This window comes from Paralichthys olivaceus, chromosome 8, assembly GCF_024713975.1.
Source record: "Paralichthys olivaceus isolate ysfri-2021 chromosome 8, ASM2471397v2, whole genome shotgun sequence".
NCBI lineage: Eukaryota > Metazoa > Chordata > Actinopteri > Pleuronectiformes > Paralichthyidae > Paralichthys > Paralichthys olivaceus.
In genome coordinates, this window is record NC_091100.1 from 19,613,046 (window position 1) to 19,640,641 (window position 27,596).

A 27,596-nucleotide genomic window follows, 5' to 3' on the forward strand; every position below is an offset into this window, starting at 1 on the left:
AAAAGAGAAATGAGTACAATGCAGCTAGACACGGCAGCTATCTGTGGATTTTCTTGTGGTCACAGCATCTGAGTCTCAGTTGACATGCTATCTTGCCTTTAGGAGGAGTTTGGAGAATTTTAACCTGTTTTTTTTCTACACATATAAATATATTTTTACTGTAAAAATGTAAATTGCGTCAAATGATGGAAATATTTATTGTAGAGTGTATATTAAAACCACTAAAGAATCAGTTCACATGCTGCGTGGCTTTTCTCTTGTGTAGTTGTTTTTGGATGGAGCATACAATGCTGGTTGCCCTAAAAAAAGAACAAAAAAGACCTGTTGCCTTTTTTCTCCTCCTCCTCCTTCTTCTTCTTCTTCTTCCTCTTCTTCTTCAAGCTGGAGACCCAGATAACTGAGGGGCAATATCTGTGACAGGCTACTGAATTCAGTGTGCTCAGCAAGTGAGACTTGGGCCTGAATGGCCCGAGCTATGCATTAAAAGCGATGAGGTCAGCCCACCATTTTGGCCCAAACAAAGGTTACCACCATGTAGTTGCATTTCTCACGATCGCACACCGTAACTCTCTGATCAAATGGGCCCTTTGTGTAACCTCATATAAAAGGGCATGTTATACAATAGTGGGTTCGAATAATAACACGAGGAGGGGTCAGTTATCAAAAAGAAGCCAGTCACACAGGGAGGGGTGGGTGGTGGGGGTTGCGTAGAGGGGCTGCAGAAAAAGCACCAGGGCCTGTGTGGCAAAATGTGGCATCGGCTGAAAGAGGGGGAATGGCTGGGAAGAGGCATTCGCGAATGAAAGGGAGGCAGAAAAGAAACCCTCTTCCCAGAGGCAGTTGAGCATGACCATCAGAGGCCAAACGACAGGGGAGGAAGAAGACCCTGAACAGAGGAATTTGGCTGCTCTCACAATGCAAGAGCTGGACAACCAATTTGTTAGTTGGTGTTTGCTGCCACAGGAATTTGTTTTGACAGCAGCTCGAGTGCTAAAGACTGCAAAGCATTACAGAAAATTAGCAAAATTAAGACCTCAAAATTATTGCTCAGTATTCGATGTATTTACTAAACATGAACTTTGTTTTTTATATTTTATATTTATTTAGAATCAACACCAAGCAGCCTTATAAAAACAAGTAGAAAAACACTTCCTAAACAAGTATGTGTCAGTGCCTTTTTTTCAGGTCAATTCCTTCAAGTCTCTCTCAAGAATTTGCAAAACAACAGGACAGGCTGCGTTTGAAATGTTTTCTTGTGTTCCTGTTCTTTCCATCTGGAATAAGACAAAGCACAATGGTGAGAGAGACCTGTGGTTTTGTCTCTGCTTCTTGCACTTGCTCTCTGGGTTTGGTGTAAAAAATGCTAGGAATCACAAGGTTGAAACGATCTATATTTAAATACCATTGTCTCTTTTTTTATCCACTGTCTAAGTATTTCAGACAGTAGTTTTTAAAATGAACTTATCAAACATCACATTGAAGCAAGGAGCTATATTATTTCTCTCTGTACATGTAATTTATTCTCTCTGAATTTCATATAACAAACATGTCAGCCTCTGACTTTATATTCCTCAACATTAGGCCCATTTGACTCTGAAACAGTTGCACTGGAGTTTTAGCTGCAGACCACTGCGTCAGAGTGACCCTTTGCTCTAATGGGAAATGGTAACACTAGTTTCAGTAATGGCTTTCAGGGTGGCCCACTACATGCAAGGAACATAAGGATATTCAGTTAACACAAATGGGTTGTGCTCGTAACAGTGACCCCGGAACGAACAGGGATGAGGCATTGTGTGTTTTGAGTGTTTTACAAGGACATCAATGAAAGGAGGGTTGCTGGTTATGTGACCCTGCCATGTAAATGGCTCCCCGGTAGCTTTGGTGACAAGGAGTAAAAAAAAAACATGTCGTTGCGATATATTAAATTCCACATAAACAAATATTTTATGCAATTCAACTTCTTTGATGGAAATTATTTAGAGAAAAAACCTCATGGTCCAACGGTAAAGTTAATAAATCTGACGGTGGGGCTGAGAAACACATCGACCGCTATTAAATGGGCCACAGTTGAGAAACTATCCTATGAATAAGGCACTGAGAGAAGGGATTCGGAGTGAAGGGACTCACTATAGTAAGTCAAACGGGAGCTCACATGAAAAAAATGACGTTGTGTGCTTCTGCTTTAAATGCAATGCAGAACTTTTCTCTCGCTCCCACCGTCACAATTCACTGAGTTTTGCAGTCGACGTTCCCATCTCCAGTTCCCTTCAGTTTCTTCAGCTCCTTCAGTAGCTCCTGCTCAAGGGTTAAGATCTCTTTGGGTTTCTTGTACTGGATAAGAGAGAAGAAAGAATAATTACTTCAACATTCTCCCCATCTGCCTCATGCATATCCTCCACTGCAGCCATATTGAAAGAACATACAAAATACAAAGCTAATAAAACAACAAAAAGAAGCAATTATTGTGGGCATAAAAAATATAAAACTACTCAGGTGGACAGAGAAAAAACTGGAGTGCAAATGTTTAAAAATCCACATCTTGTCCTCATGATTCATATAAAATACTTAAATAAACAAAGTGATGCTTTTATGGACATGACCATGGTTTATATAAAATTTAAGTACCTCATGCAAGTTAGGATTATAGCTTCCAGTAGATTTTATTTGGATTTGTAAATTAAAAATATTCCAGATTCTTTTAAATTACTCATATTGCTCAGATGATGATGTCCAGTACCCTACATTCATCAATTTAAGTCAGAAAACAGATCTAAGAATCAAACTGTAATGTTTTCACCTTTAAAATCGAAGCACATTGTTTTATAACTGGTTTAAGTTCATTTATTTTTCATTGTAGCGTCTCACTTACGCTGACAATCAGAGTGTTGTTGGCTTGAGTGAAGCTGAGGGCAGACTGGTCGAATGGCAGCTCACAGCGCTCCAGATCAGGAATACTAAACTTTTTATAATACCTGGGAAGACATAAGAAAAAAAGTCATAGGTTTGTCCTGAGACTGAAGACTAAAGTGTTGTGCACACTGCCATCTATAGGAAAACAGTGAGGATTACATGCTGCAAGTGTTATGCACAGGAATGACACGATGGCCAGGAAAACACAGTGTTCCTATGTGTAAATCACTTTTTGTTTGAGGTCTTTATGATGATGCATCTCTCAGATGGCTCCGCAAAAACACTGAAGACTTCTTTAGGATAGGGAAGGTTGCGGATTCTCCACCGAAAGCTGCTCTTTGTGTCTGCACGAGTGAACACAGGCTGCGGAGACAGAAAAATTGTTAGTGAAAGAGTTCTCTCTTAAAGGAGTCAGAGTTAAAATGAGAAGATGTGGTTCAGCTGTCATTCTAGGAAGAAAATGAGAGAAAATAGGGAGAAAATCTCACATTGGAGTAGTTCTCCTTGATCACAGCCTCCGAAGACGCAACAGGGCTTGCAAGTGGCTCCCCAACCTCTACCTGCCATTGGCCCTGAGCTCCAAGTGTGCTTTTATTACGCCACTTCCTTACTGAAACATAGCAAAGGTTGTGTAAGACATATATACGCATGTACTCCATGCACTGTTAGATATCTATACATAAATCTTACCAATGAGCTCATCTGTTTTCAAGTCATACTCTTCAGCCATTTCTTTTCCATCTGTGAAGAGGTAGTGGATCTTCCTTTTTCCTGGAGATGAATTCAGCAACATATTTACATAAAAAAAAAAAAACCCTAAACAATACCTGTAGCTCAAACAAGCTAAGCAATCTCAGTACTAACCCGATCCTGTCAATCTCAGGACAGTCATGGAAGTACATTAAATTCTGTAACACGTGGTATTTAAATGTGGGTCAAATTAAATAAGCTGTAATAGCTGGATTATAAAAAAACAACATAATAATGGCAGAAACAGACATGGATGAACTAAGGAGAGCGTTTCAAAGATTAGCTTCAAGTGAGCAGAGATGTTGATGTTCATCAGTTAGCAGAATATAACAGTGTGTCCCACGGCACCTCTTATTATTGTCACAACGCTTTTCACACATTGTTCTGCAGATGAGACATCGCCAGCTGCTTGTTGCCATACAACACCAATGCTGTTAGCTAACATGAGCTAACAGAGAGGGACGAGCTCTTTAAGGATTCCGTTGATTTAGGGAAGTTTAGTTTGAAACCAGGAAGACGAGTCATTGTTATAGCTTGTTCTCACCATCGTGTATCAGAGCTGTTTTCCTCGAGGACTTTAAACTCTGAGTCCAGCTCTGCGCAGACATGTCTCCTCTGATGCCTCTGCTGCACGGGACCACTTCCGTAACCATAGCAACCCGCGTCAACACGTAGCCCAAGTAAGAGCATTTATATGTAAAAACATCTGTACACATGAAAAATGAGTGACATGTTTCTGAAAATCTATATATTGTTGTTTGTAGACTTTCAAATAATTGACTTGTAATAGCTGGAAAATGTGAGCCGAGCGAAACCAAGTAGTGACCCGGAAGTGAACCATTTGATTCGATGTCCGTCTGTCGTCGGGACTGCTGCATGGTTCCATCTGAGCAGGGGTAAGACTGCAACTATCGCAGTTTAATGAGTTTAAGGCTTCAGATATAGAAACATATCCGGACTTGCTGTTGTGAATTAAAAGACATTATATATGTTGACTCAGAAGAACCACTGAAAAGAGTCTAAACCCTCTGTTGCTGGCTGTTTCTGTTAGCATAAGATAAAGTTTGGCTAGCTAAGAGAAGACAGAGCCCATATTGATTTCTGAGAGATGAGCGTTAGTTCAGGAAGCAGGATCAGCTGTTCGCTCACACAGTGCTAGTCCATACTGCTCCTGAGTTTTTCTCTTCCTGGGAAAAGCTGTAACAATATGTTGTGCATGCTGCTACATTCAGAGGAGCAGACAGAAATCAGCTTCAAGTTGTGTCATGTGACGAATTACATCCACTCAAGTACTGTAGGACATCTTTGAAGTCTTTGTATTTTATTTGAGTATTCCCATGTTGTTCTATCATCCTCCCATTGCCCTACATTCAGATGACTGTTGTACTCGTATTACAATTAATATACATATTGTGTTACTAATTTGATCTATGTCACTAGTTATTATTACTACTATCTAATACTGTACTTTTAAAAATAAAAATAAATCTTCTTATTAAATTTGCTGTATATGAGTGGAAGTACTACTAATAAGTAAAATTATAAAATTTAATGTTGGTATGATTCACATGTTTACTATTGATGTTTAATACATTTCATTGATATTACTTTCATTTTACTTTCCTGTTATAAATGAGTTATGCGGCTCAGGCAACTTTGCTTTGCTCGTATGGATTGCTAGATGTTCTGGGCTGCAACTGCATAATCACATAGGGGATATTCACTCTGAAATTGTGAACTTTAAATTACACTTTTGTGATTAAAAGGTTAATTAAGAGTTTAGAAAATTTTTACAGCTTAGTATTGCAACTGTATAACTTTAATTTCTGCAGAATTTCAAATATGAAAAGGAAACAAAGAGAAGACATTAATTGTTGTCCAGTCTTCCTGTGTGAACTTGCTTCACATTAGTATTTGAAGCATATTTGGTGGTACATACAAAGCTTATGTTTCAGATTTGTGGGTTGGTTTTATTTTTGTAACTTATAAATATGTAATAATTCTGCTTTGTGCCACAGGCCACTGGCGCCCCCCTTTAATACTCAAGATGGAGGCTCGTCATGGGATCATGAAGGCTTTCCCCAAAGTTAAAAGGGCCAAAGTACTACAGGGAAAGGATGCACCACCGCTGAAGAAGAAGCCGGATGAATGCAATGTTACAGGTTTTTGAGTGTGCATATCTGTTTTATAATTAACGGAAGAAATGGAATGTTGATCAAGAGAAAAAATAGATTCATATCTATATAGGGACATAGATATCTACTGTTAACACCAAAGTAGAAGCCAGGCAATGCAACAGATGTGCTCTCAGTAACCTGCTCCTCTCCTCTGCCACAGGAGACACTTTTAATGGAGTCACAGTGTACATCCTGCCTGCTGGAATTGGAAGTGCCAGATGTCAGATCTTTCAAAGACAAATTCAGCAGAATGGAGGACAGACGGAGAGTTCACTGTGTCCCGCTGTCACTCATGTTGTTGTAGATGACAACATGGACAGTGACAGGGCTCTGCGCCTACTGAAAGTGGATTGTATGCCCTCTGGAGTCCAACTGGTGAAATGCACTTGGTTGAGCATGTGCATCAATGAGAAACAACTCTTGGATGTAGCCAACTACAGTCTTCTTTCATCCAAGAGGTAAATGAGGCATTTTTTCTTTTGTACTAGAATTCTTATGTTTATATATCTGTGCCCTTTGATTTTTCCAGTTTATGAGGTAGACTTAAACTTGTCAATACACTACACAGAGACAGTGGATATACAGTAGAACATTCATTGTGTCTTAAATCTTGCATCTTTTTATTCTTTATCAATTTAGGGATCCTGAAACTCAACTTGAAAATGTTAAAGAAGAGTTGCCGAGTGTCAACCCTTCAGCTATTGTTGAACCAATGTCTCATCAAACCAAGCAAGAGGAGACTATAAACATGGTAGGTTGCCAGTTCATAAGATGCTTTTCTGAAACTGGTCAAATCTTTCTTCATAGCAGATACAAGATTATTTCAACCTCTCCTGAATCCTCTCTCACAAACTCTCTTGCGGGAACACAGCCTAACAACTAACATTGTCATTGGATGCGTCTGTAAACTATGTAAACTCTGACTGGGTTAAAACAACATCATTTGTTTTCACCAACTGATTATTTGCATGTAGACCGGATCTCACTTCCCTGAAGTGAGATCCGGTCACAAGTGGTCACACATTCAGGATGGCTTGTAATGAAAGGTCTGGACAGAATAACTTAAAGGTGACCACTTATGATTGGATCTCTCAGGATGGATGTTATTGCCAGGTCTGAACAGGGCCATATGGAGTTAACCAGACTTCCAGTCAGTAATCATTTGGTGCAAAAGTGAGCAAAAAAACAACAAGCCTCTGTGTGTTGGATTGTCAACTTAGTTTTATTTACATTCCTCCTATTAGACTGGACCAGAAACCAAAGATGAATTGCAAGCAGAAGAAGATGGCGTCTCTCACAGTGACATGGAAGCGCTCATCACTGGCCAGCACCCCAAAGAGGAGATGCCTGGCCCCAGCCTCGACCCCGGTCCAGACTCTGTGGCTCAGAAGGCAGCCTCAGGAAAGTGGGTCTGTGCCCAGTCCTCTCAATCCAAAAGTAATAACTTCAACAAGCACATCACAGACAAACTAGAAGTGCTGGCCAAGGCCTACACACACCAGGGGGACAAGTGGAGGGCGCTGGGCTACTCCAAGGCTGTCAACGCACTGAAGAGTTACCACAAGCCTATTACATCATATCAGGTACTGCAGTGCAGATGCTTTTATTATTATGTCGTTGGTGCTGTCAGTAATTTGTGTGGTTGTTAAATATACTAGAGAAAGTACTTTTCGGTGCATGACAGTGACGTACAATTTTTATTGCATGGTGTTGGAATAATCTTTATTAATATTCAATTTTTATATGAAAACTTTTTTTCCCACTTCTTTCAGGAGGCTTGTCAAATTCCCGGAATCGGAAAACGAATGGCTGACAAAATCGATGAGATTATGGAGAGTGGACATCTCCGGAAGATTGATCACATTGGGGAGGCTGTGCCAGTACTGGAGCTTTTCACTAACATTTGGGGTGCGGGAGCTAAAACTGCACAACTGTGGTACCAACAGGTAGGCTTTACAAGCACGTATGCACATTAAAGGCATGTTTATTTAATGTGAGGGCTTGAACATATGAAGGTAAGTAAATCTACAAAACTGTCATACAGACATCACTAAATGATGTGTCAGATAACTGAAATGCTGTGGAGATTAAAACTCTGGATCAAACCCTGTCTGATAAATCTGCTGAATCCATACATGGCATACAAAAAGTATTCAGATCCCTTCACTTTTCATATTTTGTTTTGCTTCAGCCTTATGATAAAAATCTTACTGATGAAAAAGTTTAGAAATTCTATTAAATGTATTTATAGTTGACAGTATTTACAGCCTCTAGTATTCTTGGGTATTACGCAACAAGCTTTGTTTGTTACTACCACCACTGTGCTTTAATGTTGGGTTGGTATTGGGGTCAGGTGATGAGTGATGGCTGGTTTACTTCACAATTGAAACCTAATAGTTCAATCTTGGTTTCATCAGACCAGAGAACCTTGTTTCTCACAGTCCCAGGGTCCTGTTGGTTCTTGTGTCTGAGGAGAAGATTCAGCCACTCTGTCGTAAAGCTGTAGTGATGTTTCTCCCATCTCCACACAGGATCTCTCAGCCAGAGTAACCATCAGGTTCTTTGTCACTGATCTGAGGCCCTTCTCCCTCACTTCGTCTTTTTTTTTGCAGAGCAGTCAGCTCGAGGAAGACACCTGATTTTTCCAAATATCTTCCCTTTAATAACAATAGAGCCAACCATGGTTCTTGGGAACCTTCAATGCAACAGAATTGTTTGTAGCTTCCCCCACATCTGTGCTTCGACACAGTCCTGTCTCTGAGCTCTGCAGGTTGCTGTTTCCACCTCATGGCTTTTGCTCTAATATGAATTATCAGCTATTAGACCCTATGTTGACAGCTGTGTCTGTGTCATGTCCAATCAACTGAATTTACCATTGGTTGACTCCGATCTAGATGAAGAAGCGTTTCAAAGATGATAAGGAGAATTTCTTTTTCATTTTCAACTGTCCCTGCTCAGTACTTACCTCATTACAGCTCTTTAAAATCCAAATGTAGGACATTTTTATCCTAAAGGTTTTTTTCCTATCAGGTTTTCTTACTTTCTAAAATATTGATATAAATACCAGCTTCTTCATCGGAGACTTTTGTTATTTTGTAAAACAATGTCTTACAAAAAGTGTGATTTTCAGTAGAGTTGTTCTAGTAGTTTTGTTAAATACACCTTACATTCCTACGGTGTAATATTTAAACTGGGCTACACATTTTCATTGTCATTTAATGAATGATACTTTGGCAAAAAGAAGACAGGAAGCAAATGTCTAATATATAATGTTGATTTTCTAAATGTATTATTTTATTTGTTGTTATCAGGGATTTCGCACTTTGGAGGACATCAGCACAAAAGCCCACCTGAGCAACACTCAGAAAATAGGACTCAAGCACTACGATGACTTTCTGGACCGTATGCCCCGAGAAGAAGCAGGAGCCATAGAGAAAGTGGTAATGCATCGTCATTTGTCGATTTGTGATGATGACTGAAATGTGTTTGATTTTTTTCTTCGTCATTTCAATGTGTTTAGCTGTGTACATAGAGATGTGATATCTCTGAAAAAGATTCCACCTTCAATCCACAGAAATTTGGAAGACTTAAAGTAGGAAAAAGTTTGAATCGGTTTTCCTTGACTGCTTGATGATGAGAAAACCAGACCATGTTCTCACAAAGTGAAGTGAGCTTCCCAAAGGGGAAAAGTAACTCTTAAACTTGCTGCATCTTAAGGTAGCCAGATACCTGCTCGCTCTACAGCACTGAGCACAATGCTAGTTGTTTTCAGATAGTATTACTGGATTTTCTTTTTCCTTCAGCGCTGCCAGATAGAAAGCGCACGCGAGGCAGATGACTAAAGCATGTGTCCCCCCTCAGCCTTGTCAAAATTATATGTGATGCTACCTCCCAGTATTTGGCTGGGAACAGGTAAAAACTTAGCTGTTTGCCAGCAGGAGGGACTCTATAAAAAACAGGGAACATACAAATTAAACACTGGTTGTATTTTATCAATCCAACGATTTCAAAAAGCTCCTTCAGTCTAGGATACATGATGGGTTTTATTTTGTGTCTTTTGTTGGTATGTGCAGGTGAGAGATGCCGCCCATGCTATAGACCCAGGACTGGTGGCGATGGCCTGTGGCTCCTACCGTCGGGGAAAAGCCACATGTGGAGATGTAGACGTACTCATTACTCACCCAGATGGCAGGTCACACAAGGGGATTTTCAGCAAAGTGTTACAGAGCCTCCATGACAGTGGTAAGCTCCATTCTTTTTTAGGTGGAAGGGATTTTTCTCATGTCTTCTTCGTAGGTTTGATTTCCTTCAGAGAAACTTTTTTTTTATCTCAGGGTTTTTGACAGACGACCTGGTGAGCCACGAGGAGAATGGAGAGCAGAAGAAATACATGGGTGTGTGCCGTTTGCCAGGACATGGCCACCGCCATCGCAGGCTGGACATCATCGTCGTGCCCTACAGCGAGTTCGCCTGTGCTCTCATGTATTTCACCGGGTCGGCCCACTTCAACCGCTCAATGAGAGCCATGGCAAAGACGAAAAACATGAGTTTATGTGAGCACTCGCTGAACGAAGCTGTGGTGCGTCAGGGAACTTCAAAGTTGTATGGCGGCACTCCGCTTCCTACACCGACAGAGAAGGATGTTTTCAATCTTTTAGGTATACCGTACAGGGAGCCCAATGAAAGGGACTGGTGATCATTTGTCAACCACAATGCCATGTTGAATTTTAAAGAAAAATAATCATGAATGAATGAGAAAAGTCAATCATGATCACATTAGAGACCTGTTTGCCTTGAAAATGTTATTACAATATTATTTTCTTTTATTATAAAAAGGTTAAAGCTCAAAAACCTATTTTCTGACTTCACTGCATCTGTCAGGTTGTTTCAGTTATATATGCCAAGGTTTTTGAGATGTCCAGGCCTGACACTACTGTGAGTCCAAAAAAATTATTGAAGGGAAATGTGTTGTAGATGTCATAGCCTTTCAAAGTAATTTAAAGTAATTTTAAAGTAAATTTTAGTATAGTGTGTGCGTATGTAAGTTTTATTGTCGGGGGGTTGGTGTATAGGTCACCTGGCAGGTTGGAATCAAACCAGGCTGCCCCCCCCAAAAAAAATACAAGAGTAACTCTAAACCTTAGATCTCATTTCATTTTTTTTTTTTTTAAGGTCCCTTGCTTGGATTAATAAAAAAAGCTTGAATAGATAAATCCTGGATCCACCACTTTGTCCTGATCCACCCCAAAATGTAACGTTTTCTTTCTTGGTCCATTTCCCATTCTGTCAACAAGTTTTGTGGAAATCTATCTGGTAGTTTCGTTTTTTCCACATAATCCTGCTGAAAAACAAACCACCAAACAAACAGGAGTGAAAGCAAACTCTTTGGCTGAGATCACTATCAGCAGGTACATCTAGAGCAAAGTGGAATACTATGTGGTTTTACAGGTTGAGTGAACTGGATCCTTAACAACATTTCAAAATAGGAAGTGGTGGTGTATTTTTATTCTGAGCGATGATATTAAAACAATGAAAGGGAACAGTAGATGTGCCTGTGGCTTCCTTTTTTGTACACCAGCTCATTTAGGACTCTCATCTTTACAAACTCTAGTCTGAATTAAAAAGACACCTTTCAGTTTGAATTTAAACTCTGATCACGAGGATGGGCACGGCAGCGTTTTCAACTTTAAAGAAGAGGAAACAAGCGCCATGCACTTAAAGACGCACCGACCCCTGATTGGTCAGCCTCTCCCCAATCGCGTCCCAGTCCGCAAAACCAGTGTAAATCCACGCAACAGCACGTTGCGCACATGGATCGGGTTGAGGTGACCACGCCACACCCTGCGCACAGACGGAGGCAGGGCGGCTGCGGCTTGTGTAACAGCTGTACGAGCCAGTGGCACCGACAGCAACCAGTTGCGCCAGCACCGTGCGCCCAGCTGAAATGTCCCGTACGCAGAGGAGGCGGCGCATGCAGCGGCCTCTCAGCGCGACGGGGACCGACAACTAGTGGGGGATTACTCGGACGCAGTTAATGTACGACAGCGGTTACATGTTCGTGTCGCCACCGCCGCTGTAGCCACTTCTCGGAGGAATGAGAGGCCCGTGCTGGGCTCTGAAAATGGGGCTTTTCCTGCACACTGTCGGCTCTCTCACCCCCACCGAGTCTGCGGTGGACAGGGTAAGGCTGAGCTCTTCAAAACAACGCTCCCTCGCAGAGCTGCTAGCCTAGCCGCTCTCCGCTTCACCAGGCTAAGTTAGCAAACTGTCCAGCTAGAAATGTAGTCGCTTATCCGGCAGCACACGCGGTCCTTGTGACAGCAGGCTGTCCGCGCTGTCGTGAAACACGAGCTTTAGCTCCCACCGTGCTGTCAGGAAAGCTGTTAGCACGCTTGCTACGCTGCTATAGCTAATGTAGCTAGCTGAAGTGCAGGAACAGGGAGTCAGGGCCCGGCTCTGTTGTGTTTACGGTGGAGCTCTGACATTTTACACAGCAAAGAGTTGCATAAACAATAGAAGCGGTTCTTCAGGTATGAAAGCAGACCCACAAGTAGACCACACCGTAGTTCTAGCGAGCTGAGCCATGTACTTCTATGTGCTAGCACAACAGGAAAGAGCTCCTCTTGTCTTACTTTAGTCAAGTTATTAGATGCTATTGTTGCTGTGTTGACAGTGATCGCCTCATAATCCCACAACAACAAGCAGCTCTAGCCTTTACACAAAGGACTGTGTGTTATTGTGAGAATTGTAACTGCTAGTTGACACATCGTTCCACCTACAACAAAACTTTTTACACTTTTCAGAAAAAGTTAAAAAAAAGCAAGAAACTGATGTTCAACTCCACAGATAATGACACTGTTTTAAATGTGACTTCAGTATCACTTATGATTATCCATATGTGTTCAGAATACAACTTCGGATCAACAAATCAGCATCATTTTCTTTTGTCAAAGCTGAACAAGGGATATATTGGAAAATATTTTTAATCACCTATATATTTTTCAATTCTCAATCAGATTTTTACAGAATTAAGGCCCAACAGTCCCCTTATGAAACCCCATTTAAATCAATCCAGGTTTTTATTTGGATCCACACCAAATTACACATTCATAAGTATCAGTCCCCTTAGTATGGCCTATTTTTTTATCATCCAGATTGTTGAATTATTCTTAGAAATCAACAACAATTTGAAAAATGTCCCTTCTCAAAATGTTAAAGAAGGTGGAAATATAAACCTGCATCCGCCACCTGGATCCAGACAAACATCAACATGTAATGGATTCCTCCTTGACCCCTATCTCATCTTTTTACCAAGTTTTCACCAAGTGGAAATCTGTACAGTTGTTTTTCTGTCCCACTGACCAACAAACAAAATAACCAACAAACAAACTGACAGGGGTGAAAACATAACACCCATGGTGGAAGTAGATATTGTTTGTTTTGTTTTGTATGATACGTCATTTGAGTGGGTGGATTAATGTCACTAGTCACCATCCGTCACTGTTTCTTATCAGTGTGTGAAATTCATGTCAGGAATTGGTCAGCAAAGAAAACAATCATATAATCTTTTATTGATGTGCTGTACTGGAAAAAAAGAAAATGTATTACCGACTTAAAATCATACTTCAATTGGTAACACACAAATTATTATTACATAATATTTTTTCAGATTAAAGTGAGCATTTTTATCAGTAAAACTTGTAGTTGACCAAACTTAATTCATTTGTCTGTTACCAATTAAAGTATTTTAAATAGGTCCAACAATTTTCTTTTTAAGTTTAGCAAACAGACAAAGTATCTATTAAAGGTACAGTGTGTAGAATCTAAACATGAAAAAGAACCTGTGGTAGCTTCAGTTGTCATAAAAACTCAAAGGTGTTTAGTTTGTCCAGTCTGGACTAATGTAAAAAACATGGCAGCCTCAGTAGAGAGGACCCCCCTCGATGTAAATATAAAGCATTTAAATATATAAACGGCCTTTTCTGGGCTTAGGAAACTACAATTCATACAATTTAGATGAAATGAACTAGTGAAAACATGAGGATTATCCTACATTAAATGTCTACCAATAGATCCCTTTCACCTAAATCTTACACACTGGACCTTTAAGTAACTGCACTAGTGTGTTAAGAAAATGATGACTTTGTAACCACAAAGCTGTAAACTACAAAGTAAGACGAGTTTACAACTGCATGTGGAAGCACAGTAAATGTTGGTTTATGTTTATGTCCAGTCAGAGTGGCACGTGTTAAGAGATGCAGTAACAACAGTCAGCATGCTTGAAGACTCCTGGATGCATCTGAAAAAAGCACTTCTCTTTGAGCTTGACTAAGTAGAATCTATCAACAAATACAGTTGAAAAAGATTTAAACAATGCAAATTTCTATGTCCAAAGCATATCAACTGTTGCTTTGCAAGGTGTTGTGTTGTCATTATTATACATATAAGCTGTATGTTACTCTGTTTGTCCTGAGAAAGCACAAACAGCCCATGCCCATATCAGAGCCTGACCAGTTCCTCCATACAAGATAGACTTGTCTTTGTTTTATCAGCAGATAATGTGCTAAAATATCCGTGAAGGTTTATATAAGTGTTGAGGTTTAAAGTTCAACTACCATTAAAGCAAAACAAAAAAATTCAGTTATCACGTGCAGTATCATGTTCTGTTTGTTATCAGTGAACCCACGGATGTGCATAAACCATTTTCAAAACAACACTTTCATTGTAAGAAGAGCTCATATAGTACATTTATGACAGGGGACACAAGTAAGTCATTCAACTTGGGCCTGTATGTGTATCTATGTATAATATATGATATTTCCACGAATCCCCCTAAATCTCTACCAAACACAGAGTCAGCATTGATTACCAGTGATCACTTTTCACTATCAGATGTTATGAATAATATTATCCTAAACAGTTTACAGGATGAACACTGCGTCATACCGTTAAATATTTGAGAAAGGTCACATTCAGGCTAAGGGGTTGTAAAGTTATGTTGATTGAGGTGATGAATAACTGCATTTTTACTTTTATGTACTTAGCAGCTGATATGAACTCTCACTATGATGCATTCAGGGACTGTTGTGTCAGAATGCTCAAGCAAGTCGTAAATGCAGCACAGACATATCACCAGCTTTTTAGATGATATGAGCAAACAACATTATCATTCATTTAGATGAAGGTTTCTCTTCATCTGATCGAATACATGATCAATATTTACACTCTTTAACTTATATATATTCTCCACCAAATCCTGAGGGAAATATGCAACTCTTAAAAGGATGGTTCCCTGAAAAATGAAAATTCACTCATTATCTACTCACCACTTCTGGACTTTCAAGGGTAAACAGCTTTGCAGCAGAAGCCAATACAATTGAAGTCAATGGTGACCTAGACTTCAGACGTTTATATCTTTACGCTCTAAAATGTTTTTAGCCTAAATGTCTGCTGATATCTTCCTACAAGGTGCATTCACGGACCCTTGGACACATCATCGTCTGGCTACGTCCGCTGGATTAGCCACTTCCGGTGGACTTTTAGGCTTAAAACATGGTGGAAATGACCTTATTTCTGGTTGAACGTAAATATCGGGGCCTGCGGACACTTGGATGACACCACACGAGCAGTGTGAGGCATGTCATGTTTTATTACGTCTGAAGTCTATTGTCACCATCGACTTCAATTGTATTGGATTCTGCTGCAACAAACTTCGCTGCTGAGACCCCAGAAGTGTTTTGTGAACTCAAACACCTCACCCAACCCTCCCTCAGCATAGTGGTGAATAGATTACGAGTGAATGTTCATTTTTCTGTGAACTATCCCTTTAAGCTGCTAAATTCTCCACTGTTCACTGGGGATTGTAGGATATACGCATAAAGTTCATGCATCCAGTGTTCTGCTTGACCCTCCCTGAAACCTCTGGTTTCAGCACACTGGTAAAGTTGGTGATGAGATCCTAGTTACAGCTGGAGTTTGTCTTCATCTTGTATCTTAAAGTGAAGCTTTAGGCGCTGGCAAACAAACTGCATTTTCTAGCCATGAGATAACATTTATCAGCTCACACAACCTTGTTCAACTCTCCTTCTCAGCTGTTAAAGACTTTCTTTGTGGGAATGTGTAGTATTAGTGACTGTGACAAATATGTCCCACATAACCTTGATGTCTATGAAAGAGCACCTTTCTTTGTCGCAGGACAGGATAATAAAGAAGGGGTCAGCGGGTTCTCTGTGTGCATCGGCTAACTCGCCAGCTCCTACGGACTGGTGATAAGTGGATCAGCTCTGGCGGTGTGGTCAAGACTAAGAACTGTAGACACTTATCTCCAGCAGCAGTATTCGATAGTCACCAAGGGATTATTGAACTGTTCTCACTGTCTGCACGTTTCAACAGCTTCTCATTATTGAGGCTGATTTTTTTTCTAATGCAACAATAATTTCTGGGACAGTTACCAAACCCACCTTTAATGTGGCAGTGCAGCACGAGAGAGGTGGATGGTTTGCTTAGTTTAAGTGCACATGCGCCAACTTTGTATGCTGCCTTTTGCGGTTGCTCCTGTTTGTTCTCGTAAACAATTTTCCATGCGGTGACAGTGAGAGGTGTTCTAATATAGTGGGAGACAGAGGAATCTGGTTTGTCCAGATTCTTATCTTGGTCACGGTCTGTCAGGAGAGGTAAACACAATCAGATAGAAATGGTTTCAGATGACCTATATTTTTTTCAGGTTCAGATGTTTGATTGATTGACTGTCACATATCCAGTAGTAGAGGTTGTTTTTATTTTTTCAGTCTCGTGTGGGTTAAAGATTAGATTAAGCATTTATTTTCTGTAGGAGAGCCTGTTTGTGAAATCCAGACCTCTTTCAACACTCTTACGCAGCACAGACTGAAGAACCAAACAAACTAGATGGTTATCGCTATCAAATTGCAAAAGGGGCCTTGACAACCCAGTGGAGAGCATATGGTGCAGAATAGTTAGCGAGCCAATGAAAACTGTTATCAGAAAAGCTATCAGAAACAAAGTGGAGGAACAGAACATTTCATGTTTATTACAAGGAAAATTAAATCCCTCTGTGTCGGTCTGGGGTTTTGAAAAAATGTCTTGTTGACACAGCTGATGAGAAATGATTCATCTGTCAGGAGTAGAGAGGTTGCAGCCACATTTCGTGTCAGCACTTTGGTTTGTGCTGATCCTGTGTGTTGCATGTTACTAATCATTCCTATGTTACTGCTCTGTGTTTGACTTTCTCACTGCTTTTCTCCACGTTTCCCTCACTGCCACACACTTTGCACAAAACCCGCTCACCACTGCGCACGCCTTATTATCACACGGCCCGGGCCCAGTTAGGAGCCCGCTCTCCACTGCTGGTTGGAAATTTCCGTAGAGCAATCCTCGTCGTCCACTGTTTTGGCCTGGGTGGGAGTGGGGTGAGGGAGTGTGTTTGTGTGTGGGTGTGGATGGGTGTAGGGTGGACGGACAGAGAGGGAGGGAGAGAGTGAGTATGTTTCAGAGCTGTTTGACTTTTTTCTTCTATGGTGCAATGAGCTGAGAGGTGGAGAGGACCTGGATCATCATGCCTCTCAATCTGGAACCTGCACTGGTAATCTATATAAATAATACAAATAAAATTCATAGAAAGATCGTGAAGAGAATCTAGAGAGAAAAAAGGATATTCCAGAAAGAATCCACAGACATTTCTCAGGAGAGGATTTTTGTAACACACTGTTGTCTCAATGCTGATGTGTAATGTTATCTTCTAGCCTGTGTGCTTCTTGTCATTATTATGTAGGAGTGGTAACGTTTGACCAGGCAGAGCTGCTGTAGTTTGGTCTTTGACAGTTAAAACATTCAGCGGGCTGTTGGGAGCAGAGACAAATGCCTTATTGAATTTGGATGAAAGTGGACTGTTGTGCCAAACGCCTTCTGACTGTGTGCCGGATCTTTGGGAACATGCTGAGTAGTTTCGTGCTGGCTGCCATTCAAACATTTGCACTTGATATGGGCCTTAAACATTGATGCAATTCTAGTAGCTTACAGGGACAAGTGGCCAGGACTTGTTTACTCCAGATTCATAGCTAAGTATAAATGTTGGCGACTAGATATCTGCAGTTATATTATTCTAAGTTGAAGACCAGGGGCAGCTTGTAAAAATAAAAATAAAAGATAAATACAGTTTCCTACTTCTACACTACATATTAACTGTACACATGATGTGATATATACTAATCTTCATAGGATACCATTTATTTTGAAGTTTGTGTGTAAGAAATCAACATACAAGAGATTTACTCCTTTTTTTCCCAGTTTTTCAAATTATTATCGATTTGTTTAGCTTGGAGTAATATTTCCATTTCCGTTATGCAACAGAAAGAAAAGAATGCATACTGACTTTATTTGAGAATACTGTGTGTTTGTCTTATCAGTTTGCACTTACTACGTACCATACTTAAACCTGTTTTTAAATTGTACATATGGAACTGAGACATGGGCCTGGGGCATGTTTCAGAGGACTGAACTTAAATGATGAACTAGCTCCATAACAAAGTAAGGCTTCTTGCATAAAAGGCAATTGAAATGTCACAGTAGAATCAGTGCTTACTGTCGTCTTATATCTTAAGTATTCCCAGATATCAGAACTGAAAACTTCGGATGGATGCATTCTTGCAAAAGTACTATTGGTTGCAAGGTGTTCTTAAACAAGGCGTACTCACGCTTCAGTCTTATGGGTTGTAAGAAACAACATGGATTCTAGCTATTGGCATGTTTTTCGGCTCTGTTTTTATACCATTGCATATTGTGACCAGATTTATTTTCTCTTAAATTGCAGGTAATATATTCCTTTTAAAGTGACAGTTTCTCTTTTCTTTCTTCTTCTTGTAGAGTCTGCTGCACTGTGAAGGCGTTAATAACCAGAGCTACATCTGTGAGTCTGGACACTGCTGCGGAGAGTCTCAGTGCTGTAGCTACTACTATGAGCTCTGGTGTAAGTATCAAATTATTATTTTATTTGTCTTTTTTCTTTATATCTTCACACTCAACATTCCTTGATAGGTTCTAATGCACATAATTGGACAGAGTGAGTCTTTTTGATGTTAAACTACTGTGATTTCATGTTAGTAATTCACAGTTGATTCAGGAGGAACAAACAGTGTAATTTTGATTTACTTTAATTTATTAAAATTAATAAAAGGAACTGAGACCAGTGAATGCAACAGGCACTTAACCACAATGTTAAAGTTACAGTGTGTAGAACTTTGTGATATCTAGTGTTTAAATTGCATGTTGCAGGTGAACACCCCTCACCTCACCTTCTCCTTCCAAACATGAAAAAGAACCTGTGGAAGCCTTTAATTGTCATAAAAACTCAAAAGGTGTTTAGTTTGTCCAGTCTGGACTAATGTAAAAAACATGGCGGCCTCCGTAGAGAGGGTCCCCTCGATGTAAATATAAAGTATTTAAATATAAAGGGTCTTTTCTGGAGCACAGAAAACTACAATTCATACAATTTAGATGACACAAACTAATGAAAATATCATGAGGATTAGCCAATAGTGCCAATATTTCCTTTCACCTAAATCTTACACACTGGACCTTTAAAGCCAGATTCTCATATTGTTCAACCTTTCCTATATGTGTAGCTATTTTGTTACTATGAGCTATGCTAACTTTACAATCACCACCTCTGTTGTAGTGATCTTAGGACAAAAGGTCTTGTGCAAAGCAGTGTATATCAGGGCAGTCAGCATGAGCCTCATATCATTTCAAATAAACATGATTTTTACATGAATCAATCTCTTGTTTCAAACTCTGACAACAAGTAACCAGATTGAAGCCGCCTGTGATGGCCACCACTATACTAATTTATCGGGATCTATATCAGGGTCAACTTACAGGTGGACCCAACCTTGGACCCTGCATACACCATGTGCCACACGCTTATCTGTGAGGCTAACTGAGGACATTGATTGGCACCCCTGAGGAAAAACCTAAATACAAATTTTACTTGGATCGATTGTTATAAAGGCAAGTCATCTCACTGTGGTGGTGAATGGTATGTATCAAAAACAGAGTAAATAGACATGGAGCTAAATCAAGCAGGCAGATAGGAAACAGGACCATTCTGAAGACACTATTTCTCAATAAACTGGTGGTATTCATGTGGCCACCGCTCTCCACAGCTGAATGAGATAGACAACCATTACTGTAGAGAGTCGGAAATGTTGACAGTCATTCTAACATCGTATCAACAAGAAATGATTTTGTATTGTTTTCAATATGTCACTTTCCAATAATGGGGTGAACAAAAGACAGGTGTCAGCTGGACGAATGCACAGGAGAAGCAATAACAACATGTAAAAGACTTGTTATGAAGAATGGTTACATCAGCCAGTAAGTTGACCCAGATGTAGATCCCTCCCTATATAGCAAAACAGCTGTTCACAGCAGCTTCGTTCTGTTTTTATTATGTTTACTCAGACATGGGTGTTAGAAATAATTGTAAAGATCTTTTTAAACGCCGTGAGGGGCTCACACTGATTTTTTTGAACAAAGCATTATCAACCTAAATGTATTCATAATGTATTCTAATTAAGACAATTGTAAAACGGATGTTTCATTATACAGACCTCTCCTGCATATTACCCAACAATGGTTTTAGGTGTTATTTACAGTAAAAATCAACAGCATACAGAGAAAAAAGTCTTAATACAGGATTAGTACCAGAGCTGAATTATAAATCAGGTAGTTGGATCATCCTGCCAAATATTTCAGCTACATTGTCTCTGTGTTTATGTTGTTCAACAAAGAACAAGATGTGGCAGTTCCCAAAAGCCATGTCATGAGTATGTAATGTGTAATAGTATCATACGATAATCATCAGGTCCCAAACATTGATACTGGTATTGGCCTCAAAAAAACAGTGGCTATATTTGTCTCTACATTTATGATACAGTTAGTATTATGCACAAACTCTTTACCCCACAGATTAAGGTTGGCCAAAAATCATATCAAGAACAAAATATTCAGATCAGTCGATAACCATAATTATGATGGTAATTTTCATACTGTTTAATTTTTGCTTCTGAGTAAAGGCTGTGTTTTTTAAGTCATCTTAATGAGCAGATAATGACAAACACTTGATCAACTGCAAAACATTTTTATAAACCTGACGTTTATTAATTATGTGTTATACCTCCTACCTCTTCCTAAACAACACATAAGCATTTTATCGATATAGGCATATTTTTGAATTTTGTCATAATGCTATTGATTAAAATTACATTGCGGTAATTATTTAATTGTTTTCATTTCCCAGCCCTACAATAGATCCTAGATTTTTGATCCTAGATTTTCTAGATTCAATAACGTTTGTTGAACCTTGTGGAATTGGTTGATTATGATGTTCAGTACTGAGCTCAACTTTTTGTAGATTACATTCTTATTTCTCAGAGACACAGTCTGCCTTGCAGCATTGACCTTGAAGTGACGTTCTCCACATATTTCTTTGTTGATGTAATGACGTGTGTATTTCAGAAACACAGTAAACACAAACTCACTGCGCTCAGTTTTGGTTCCCTGCTGCTGTTTAGACTTGACTAGACAGTACAGGTTCACAAAAACTTCATGCCACAATAAAAAAAACACACAATGATCTCAAACAATCACATTGTGCTGGAATATTTTTCAATGTATTTTTCTATAGATAGATCCCACTAAATCATACACACTGGACCTTTAATATGGAATAACCATAAAGGATGTCTTCAAATCCATAGTGCAGTACATACAATATAAAGGCATGTGAATGTTTCACAGTGTCAGAACCAGATGTTGGCAGGATTTGATTTGCAGTGTTACGTTTGTGCTAACATCTGGGACTTTATGTTACATCACCACAAGCTAAAGTGAAACATGCATATTATCAAGCACAGTTTTAACTGTGAGTTAAAAATATCAATAGATACCACCATCAAAAAATGACGACATGTCTGTGTTTGTTCTTCTCAATGTAGGGTTTTGGTTGGTGTGGGCGATCATCTTCATTTTGAGCTGCTGCTGCGTGTGCCACCATCGCCGCACCAAACACCGGCTGCAGCAGCAACAACGGCAGCACGAGATCAACCTCATCGCTTACCGTGAAGCACACAACTACCCCTCTGTGCCCTTCTACTTCAGTAAGAGCTCCCACTGACATATGATAAAGCTTGAATTCATTGTATTTTTTTGCCACTTATACATATATACTGTATGAAGTCTCTGTATGATTGCTGTGGGAAACTGCTCAGATTTGAGTATTCAAAGCTGCAGTATTCAATATTTTCGCAAATTATAATGACAGAGCCTCCTCTCAGCTTGAAGAGTGTTTTATTGTCTTTCAGCCCATTGTTTTTGTTTTAACTGCCTGCAACTCTAATATTCTGGTTCAAACCCTTGTTTTGACTTTTTTTCTGTATATTTTACTTATGACATGGCAGCAAAGATTTTGACGTGGCAGGTTACAAGGTTACCAGCAAAAACAATACGTTCAGTCCAACAGATCTCATCTGCTTTATTTCCAGCCATGTGAAGCAAAACGTTAAGAAAAACCCTCTGTTTGTGATCCAAATACATGAAATGAAAAGAAAATATGTGTGGTAATCAAAAAAAGAAATCCTTTGGTGAGAATAAGTTTAACTATATATTGATGAATACAGTACAATCAACACAATATTTATCTGTGGTCTATATGAGTGCATTTAGGGCAATAATACCCTGTATTAGTAAATACAGAAAAAACATTAAGCCTCCCAGTTATTTTGTGAATATAATCGTTTTTTGTTTTTTTAAATTACACATTTCTATGACCTGTGAGGTCGTACAACACCTCTGGGGCCAACATTTCAGCTAGGCTGAGTCTGCTGATTGCTTTACTGTAAACAAACGAATCACCACAGTGAACACACTATTCTGATAAAGTTTCATTTCAGTCCAGTACATGTTTGCTGATAATGTGTATATAAAATAATTGGACCTCTGTTTCATTGTTTTTGTGTAAACTTTCGTCAATATTTTTTCAGTTACATCGAACTGAGGAATTTGACACTAGTGACGAGCGAAATCAGTGGCTCCTGACTCAAATGTAATGTTTGCACTGAGATCCATCCCTGGTTTCACACAGCGTCGGAACCTTCCCTGTTTGCATGCCCCAGTTTTCAGGAAGCGGAAAGCATTGCTCTCTTGGTACCTTGCCAGTGTTGCAACACCATCTCGCTTGGAGCTGAAACGGCCCTCAGCACCGAATTGACCCAGAAATTAACTTGTTTTGTCACATTTTCCCACTATTGCTTTGAAATTACTTACAAAGTGGTATAGAAACTTCAGGGAGCTCACACTGAAATTTTTACAGGTCAGACAGTGGTGGTTTTTTCTAAAAAGACTAAATCATATGATTGTTGTTTGAAAATTTTTATCAGTGCATATGCAAATTAATGTTTTTCCTACTTCTCCTCAGGGTTTCTGCCAAACTACCTCCTGCCTGACTATGAGGAGGTGGTCAATAGACCACCGACTCCTCCCCCTCCCTACAGTGCCTTACACACAGGCCCATCGTCAGTGGCTTCTAGTCCCTTGGCCTCTGAGCAGCAGGAGAGACACTGTCCAGCCATCCAGCCTACTCCAGTGCCCCAGGTCTCTGAAAGTCTGTGTTGCAGACCCAGCACAGAGGAAGCACAACCTCCCACTTCAGACTTAAGGCCGAAGCCTGACAGCAAGCCAATGCAGACAGCACAAGATTCAGGCGTGATACTCCTCTCCGATGGGCTCAGTAGGGAGGCACTCACCAGCCAGGAGAAAAGAAGCGGGGATGGGGACGAGTCCTGCAAGGACGCCCTGCTGAAGGACCTGTCAGAAGGTTGTGCTGAGGACAAAGATCGGCTCCCCAATGGAAGGAGGAGGCGATTCACAGGGGACTCTGGGATTGAGGTGTGTGTGTGCAGCACACGTGGGAGCGGCAGTTGCAGTGGAGTAGGAGGGACGGGCCAGGAAGGCAAAGAGTTGAGGGAGCTGGAGAGCCTTCTTGGGCGCGAGGGACATGGCGACAACGACGAGGAGGGGGAGGAGGAGGCCGGGGACTTCTGTGACAGCTGCGGTCATCGGGCCTCCTTCAGCGCGGAGGAGGAGCAGGTGCTGGGCGGGCTGGAGAGGCAGGCCGCTCGTGGACCTTCAGGATCTCCTCAGGCGGCTCAGCAGATAGGCAGCGGCTCGCTCCACCCTCCTGTGTGCCTCCTCCTTCACACCATCAATGAGCAGGAGGGGCCGCACCACAGCACCAGCACTGAGCTGCAGGGCTGAAACACAGCGGACACAGTGTTGTCATAGAGGGAAGGAGAGCACTTAGGACAGGATATGGAGGCATGTGCTTTTGTATTTAAGTGTATTATGCCTCAATGCTTTCTAAGTGAGTATTTTTATGAATGTGTGCATCTTAGATAAAACAGGTGTGGAGGAAGCGGAATCTCAACGGAAGCGAGTGAGATCCAAAGGTTGAGAAAGCCTGCTCCTCCCCACACTGGAACAGTGGCCTTAACCTGTGTATGTTGGGTTAGTTGGGCCATAAAGCCCTCTAACAGCCTGTGGCAATTGAGACTGCTCACAAACACACACAGTCTGTCAGATGTCCGTCTCATACAATGGAATCAACTGACAGTAAAAGACTTGATAGCCGAAGCTGTGATGTCAGAACAGGACGTTCACTGCCTAGGATGAACTCAGCTCCTCCTCAATGGGTGCTTGTAACAACTCTGCAAAGCCGCTCTTTACGTAATGACAAAAAATAAAAAAACACACCAAACCGGAACTTTTTGAATGAGTGCAATGTGGAAGTACCACAGTGTGTGTTTTTATGCAATCTGATACTGTACAGGGACACCTGAACAAGACTGTGTGGGACGTCCTGTTTGACTCATGCTTCTCAAGTGCTTTTTCAGCGATTTAAAAACCGCTTTGCCTTGTGCCCATTTTTGTTGTTCCTTATCTGCCCTGCTAGTAAAAGAGTGTAAGTGCATTAACAGATCTTTATGTGAGAGGTTCCTATTTTGCACAAAATGTATTTAGCATTTAGCAAAAAAAAAGTCAAACAAATTTTTTTTCATAAACTAAAAGTCTTAAAGGACCGATATGAAAGTTTTGCTTTTGCTACATCTCCAACATTACCATTAACAGCTGTTTACTTACTAGCAGGCTTGAAGAAATATTTTAGGTTCAGCATCAAACTTCATTCCTCCCAAAGAGAGAAGTGGAAAGCAGAGCCAATGTTAACTCTTGTTTTGCCTCTATTTCTGTCACCTCATGGCTTTCTGTTAGCGAGTCACTGTAGTGTCCAGTCTGCCCTGAAAAAGTAGTGCTGCTCAGAGGGCGTAGTACTGCCTTTCTTTTTCTTGTAAATGCAACAATTGCTAAAGCTCTTGGCTAGCGACCATCACCACCAAACCAGGGCAGAAAAAACTAACATAGCACCTTTAAATTTTTGTTAATTTCTTAGGGTTTTGTTGCCACATCTGTAAGAAATTGACTTTTGTGAATTGTTTGTATACAATCATTTTTCAACTTGATTTAATGAATGTTTGTAGTATGTGCCTACCCCAAAACATGTAGAATGTTGATGAATGATTAGCTTCACTGAAAGTGAGATTGTCATAAATCAGGTACTAAAACCAAGAAAAGAATGTTAAGCTTCAGAGATTACAACTGAGATGGGCAACATCAGACCTCAAACTTTTGTGTCAGTCACTTCAATAGATTACCACCTTCACCAGCTACACAGTATAAAAACAAAGATTTACACTCTTAATGTTTCATATCAGCACAATCTCTACCATTCTCCACTCGTAGTATCCATTGATTAAACATAAGTAATAGTTTCCAGTTAACTGATTTTACCCACGAGTGATTGATTCTGTCTTTTTTTTTTATATAGGACAGGAAACCATTCATTTAAATTGCACACAAAATGTGTAATATTAAGCATTGAACCACACATGGTAAAACACATTTTCTTTCAACAGCTGCAGTCACGGGTGTGGTGAAAGAAAATCATCTGTGAGAGAGAGAACAGATAAAACAATGTATGTTTAGATAAAATAAATAATAAGATAATAACAAGCAATGTGTGTAACCCTTCATCATGGATATGAAGCAAATATCATTTAGAAAAAGCATAGAAATAATCAAAATTGATTATAATGAAAGTGATTTTTTCTGGAAAACCAGTCAGTTGTTCAAGCTTGAATGTTTTAAATCAAACCTCCTAATCCAAACATCACAAGATAATCATTTTTCATCAATACTCAAAATATTGTTTGATGACAAATGTGCACATGAAGAATGAATTGCCCACAGAGGAGAAAGTGGACGTGATGTGTGAATCTTTCACAAAGCAACTTGTGTTTTTGTTTGCCCACTCTCTGAAATGTACTGGATCTGGTGATTCTAAATGCTTTTGTGCTGTAGAAATGTAGTTTTCAATATTGTGATGTCTGCAAAGCACAAACGTGTAAGCCCCCGGCCTCTCAGATTTATATTAAATATACCATGAATCAATCAAACACAAGATGTCTCCCAAAACCTCTAGCACAAGATAAAAAACTGCAACCTTTTGTGATAATTGTGAGATGACTGAATTTTACTCATTGAAGCCTGAACACACTAAAGTGCTTTTTACGCTTTTTGTGACCTAGAAAAATGCAATTGTGGCACATGTAGTAAAAAAATGACTTATTTTTCATATCGGCTGAATCCTTTAAAAAATATTCTAACTGTATAAAATGTCAAAACCACTTTTTGCAAATTGAGGACAATATTCTCTAACATGTTTGTGAACCAAAATAGTTGCTTTCATCATTTTTATGAAATCAGTAGTTTTATTGTTATGGACAGATTTTCTTTTGTCATTTTGGGTATTATTGTTATTATTATTATTATTATTATTCTGTTGAGAAAAGATGTGTGAAGGGTACATGTGACTAACAATACACTAGAGTCTTTGATAACAAGTTCAGGGGCATCTCGCCAAAGACACTTTTTCTTTCTTTACCAGTGTGTAAGGTGGTTTTGCACATATTATTTGAATGTTCTGATCATAAGCCATTAATTACAAGTACCAAGATGGATGTATGTTTAATAAACATACTCTTATAAATTCAAGCTGGCAGTTGTGTCTTTGTGACTCTTTCATCAGGTATTTCAAAGATTACAGAGGTAGGTTATGGCTTGTCTGGTCAGGTCCAAGTCAATTTATATAAAAAGCATGTTTAAAAATAACAGCTAAAACGGGAGATACAGAAAAAGATAAAACAAGCAGCCAATAAGACAACTTTAAGAAATTGAAGAAAGGAATTAAGAACATAAGTGTAAAATAAGATATAACCACACATAAAAGCCGGAGAGTTGGCAAATAAAATAAAAAAACAATTTACAAATCTGGTTCAGATCAATTATCTGTAACATCACTTACTGTGCTTACACAACTTTTTGTATTTGATAAAAAATGATATTGCAATAATTATGATAATGTTCTCTTCCCTAGTATATTTCAACTTTGGACTCAACTTATCTTTGTCTTGTCTTAATGACCACTCAAAGCACTTGTTAGCCCTTCACCTTCTTTTTTTTTGGTCCATTCATTTGCAGGATTGAACCTTCAGGCAAGTGGACGACCCGCCCTACCAAAGCCTGAAAATGTTTTTAATAAATGTCTGATGCTATTTCTCGATTAAAGAAAGACTA

At 39.7% G+C, this 27,596-nt stretch overlaps 3 protein-coding genes across 5 annotated transcripts; 2 read left to right on the top strand and 1 right to left on the bottom strand.

Moving 5' to 3' along the window:
• Positions 1-1,078: 1,078 nt before the first annotated feature.
• dpcd (deleted in primary ciliary dyskinesia homolog (mouse)) lies at positions 1,079-4,506 on the bottom strand. Its single transcript, XM_020084101.2, has 6 exons — positions 4,205-4,506; positions 3,601-3,681; positions 3,399-3,520; positions 3,140-3,273; positions 2,870-2,972; positions 1,079-2,331 (listed from the first exon to the last, which is right to left on the bottom strand). The coding sequence occupies exons 1-6, from the start codon at positions 4,374-4,376 to the stop codon at positions 2,227-2,229; spliced, it is 717 nt and encodes a 238-aa protein (XP_019939660.1). The 5' UTR covers positions 4,377-4,506; the 3' UTR covers positions 1,079-2,226.
• On the top strand, positions 4,425-11,382 carry poll (polymerase (DNA directed), lambda). Of its 2 annotated transcripts, none has more exons than XM_020084100.2 (9): positions 4,425-4,556; positions 5,679-5,822; positions 5,998-6,295; positions 6,477-6,588; positions 7,082-7,420; positions 7,610-7,783; positions 9,149-9,277; positions 9,911-10,079; positions 10,172-11,382. In XM_020084100.2, exons 2-9 carry the CDS (start codon positions 5,708-5,710, stop codon positions 10,531-10,533), a joined length of 1,698 nt encoding a protein of 565 aa, XP_019939659.2. In that variant the 5' UTR covers positions 4,425-4,556; positions 5,679-5,707; the 3' UTR covers positions 10,534-11,382. The 2 variants fall into 2 exon arrangements, with proteins under 2 accessions (XP_019939659.2, XP_069386115.1); XM_069530014.1 differs by having other exon boundaries at positions 4,504-4,556; positions 5,679-5,832.
• Positions 11,383-11,607: 225 nt separating this feature from the next.
• On the top strand, positions 11,608-27,014 carry wbp1lb (WW domain binding protein 1-like b). Of its 2 annotated transcripts, none has more exons than XM_020084097.2 (4): positions 11,608-12,018; positions 18,717-18,819; positions 21,848-22,009; positions 23,326-27,014. In XM_020084097.2, exons 1-4 carry the CDS (start codon positions 11,932-11,934, stop codon positions 24,162-24,164), a joined length of 1,191 nt encoding a protein of 396 aa, XP_019939656.2. In that variant the 5' UTR covers positions 11,608-11,931; the 3' UTR covers positions 24,165-27,014. The 2 variants fall into 2 exon arrangements, with proteins under 2 accessions (XP_019939656.2, XP_019939657.2); XM_020084098.2 differs by lacking the exon at positions 11,608-12,018 and adding an exon at positions 17,294-17,436.
• Positions 27,015-27,596: the final 582 nt, after the last annotated feature.

Excerpts from the sequence above, each read along its gene's own strand:
- poll (XM_020084100.2), top strand. The coding sequence starts at position 5,708 with ATGGAGGCTCGTCATGGGATCATGAAGGCTTTCCCCAAAGTTAAAAGG. Across the intron at positions 5,823-5,997 it reads GGATGAATGCAATGTTACAG|GAGACACTTTTAATGGAGTC; the intron begins GTTTTTGAGTGT and ends CCTCTGCCACAG. Across the intron at positions 7,421-7,609 it reads AGCCTATTACATCATATCAG|GAGGCTTGTCAAATTCCCGG; the intron begins GTACTGCAGTGC and ends CACTTCTTTCAG.
- dpcd (XM_020084101.2), bottom strand. The coding sequence starts at position 4,376 with ATGTGTACAGATGTTTTTACATATAAATGCTCTTACTTGGGCTACGTG. Across the intron at positions 3,682-4,204 it reads AACAGCTCTGATACACGATG|GAAAAAGGAAGATCCACTAC; the intron begins GTGAGAACAAGC and ends ATTCATCTCCAG. Across the intron at positions 3,274-3,398 it reads TCAAGGAGAACTACTCCAAT|CCTGTGTTCACTCGTGCAGA; the intron begins GTGAGATTTTCT and ends CTGTCTCCGCAG.
- wbp1lb (XM_020084097.2), top strand. The coding sequence starts at position 11,932 with ATGAGAGGCCCGTGCTGGGCTCTGAAAATGGGGCTTTTCCTGCACACT. Across the intron at positions 18,820-21,847 it reads CTACTACTATGAGCTCTGGT|GGTTTTGGTTGGTGTGGGCG; the intron begins GTAAGTATCAAA and ends TTCTCAATGTAG. Across the intron at positions 22,010-23,325 it reads CTCTGTGCCCTTCTACTTCA|GGTTTCTGCCAAACTACCTC; the intron begins GTAAGAGCTCCC and ends ACTTCTCCTCAG.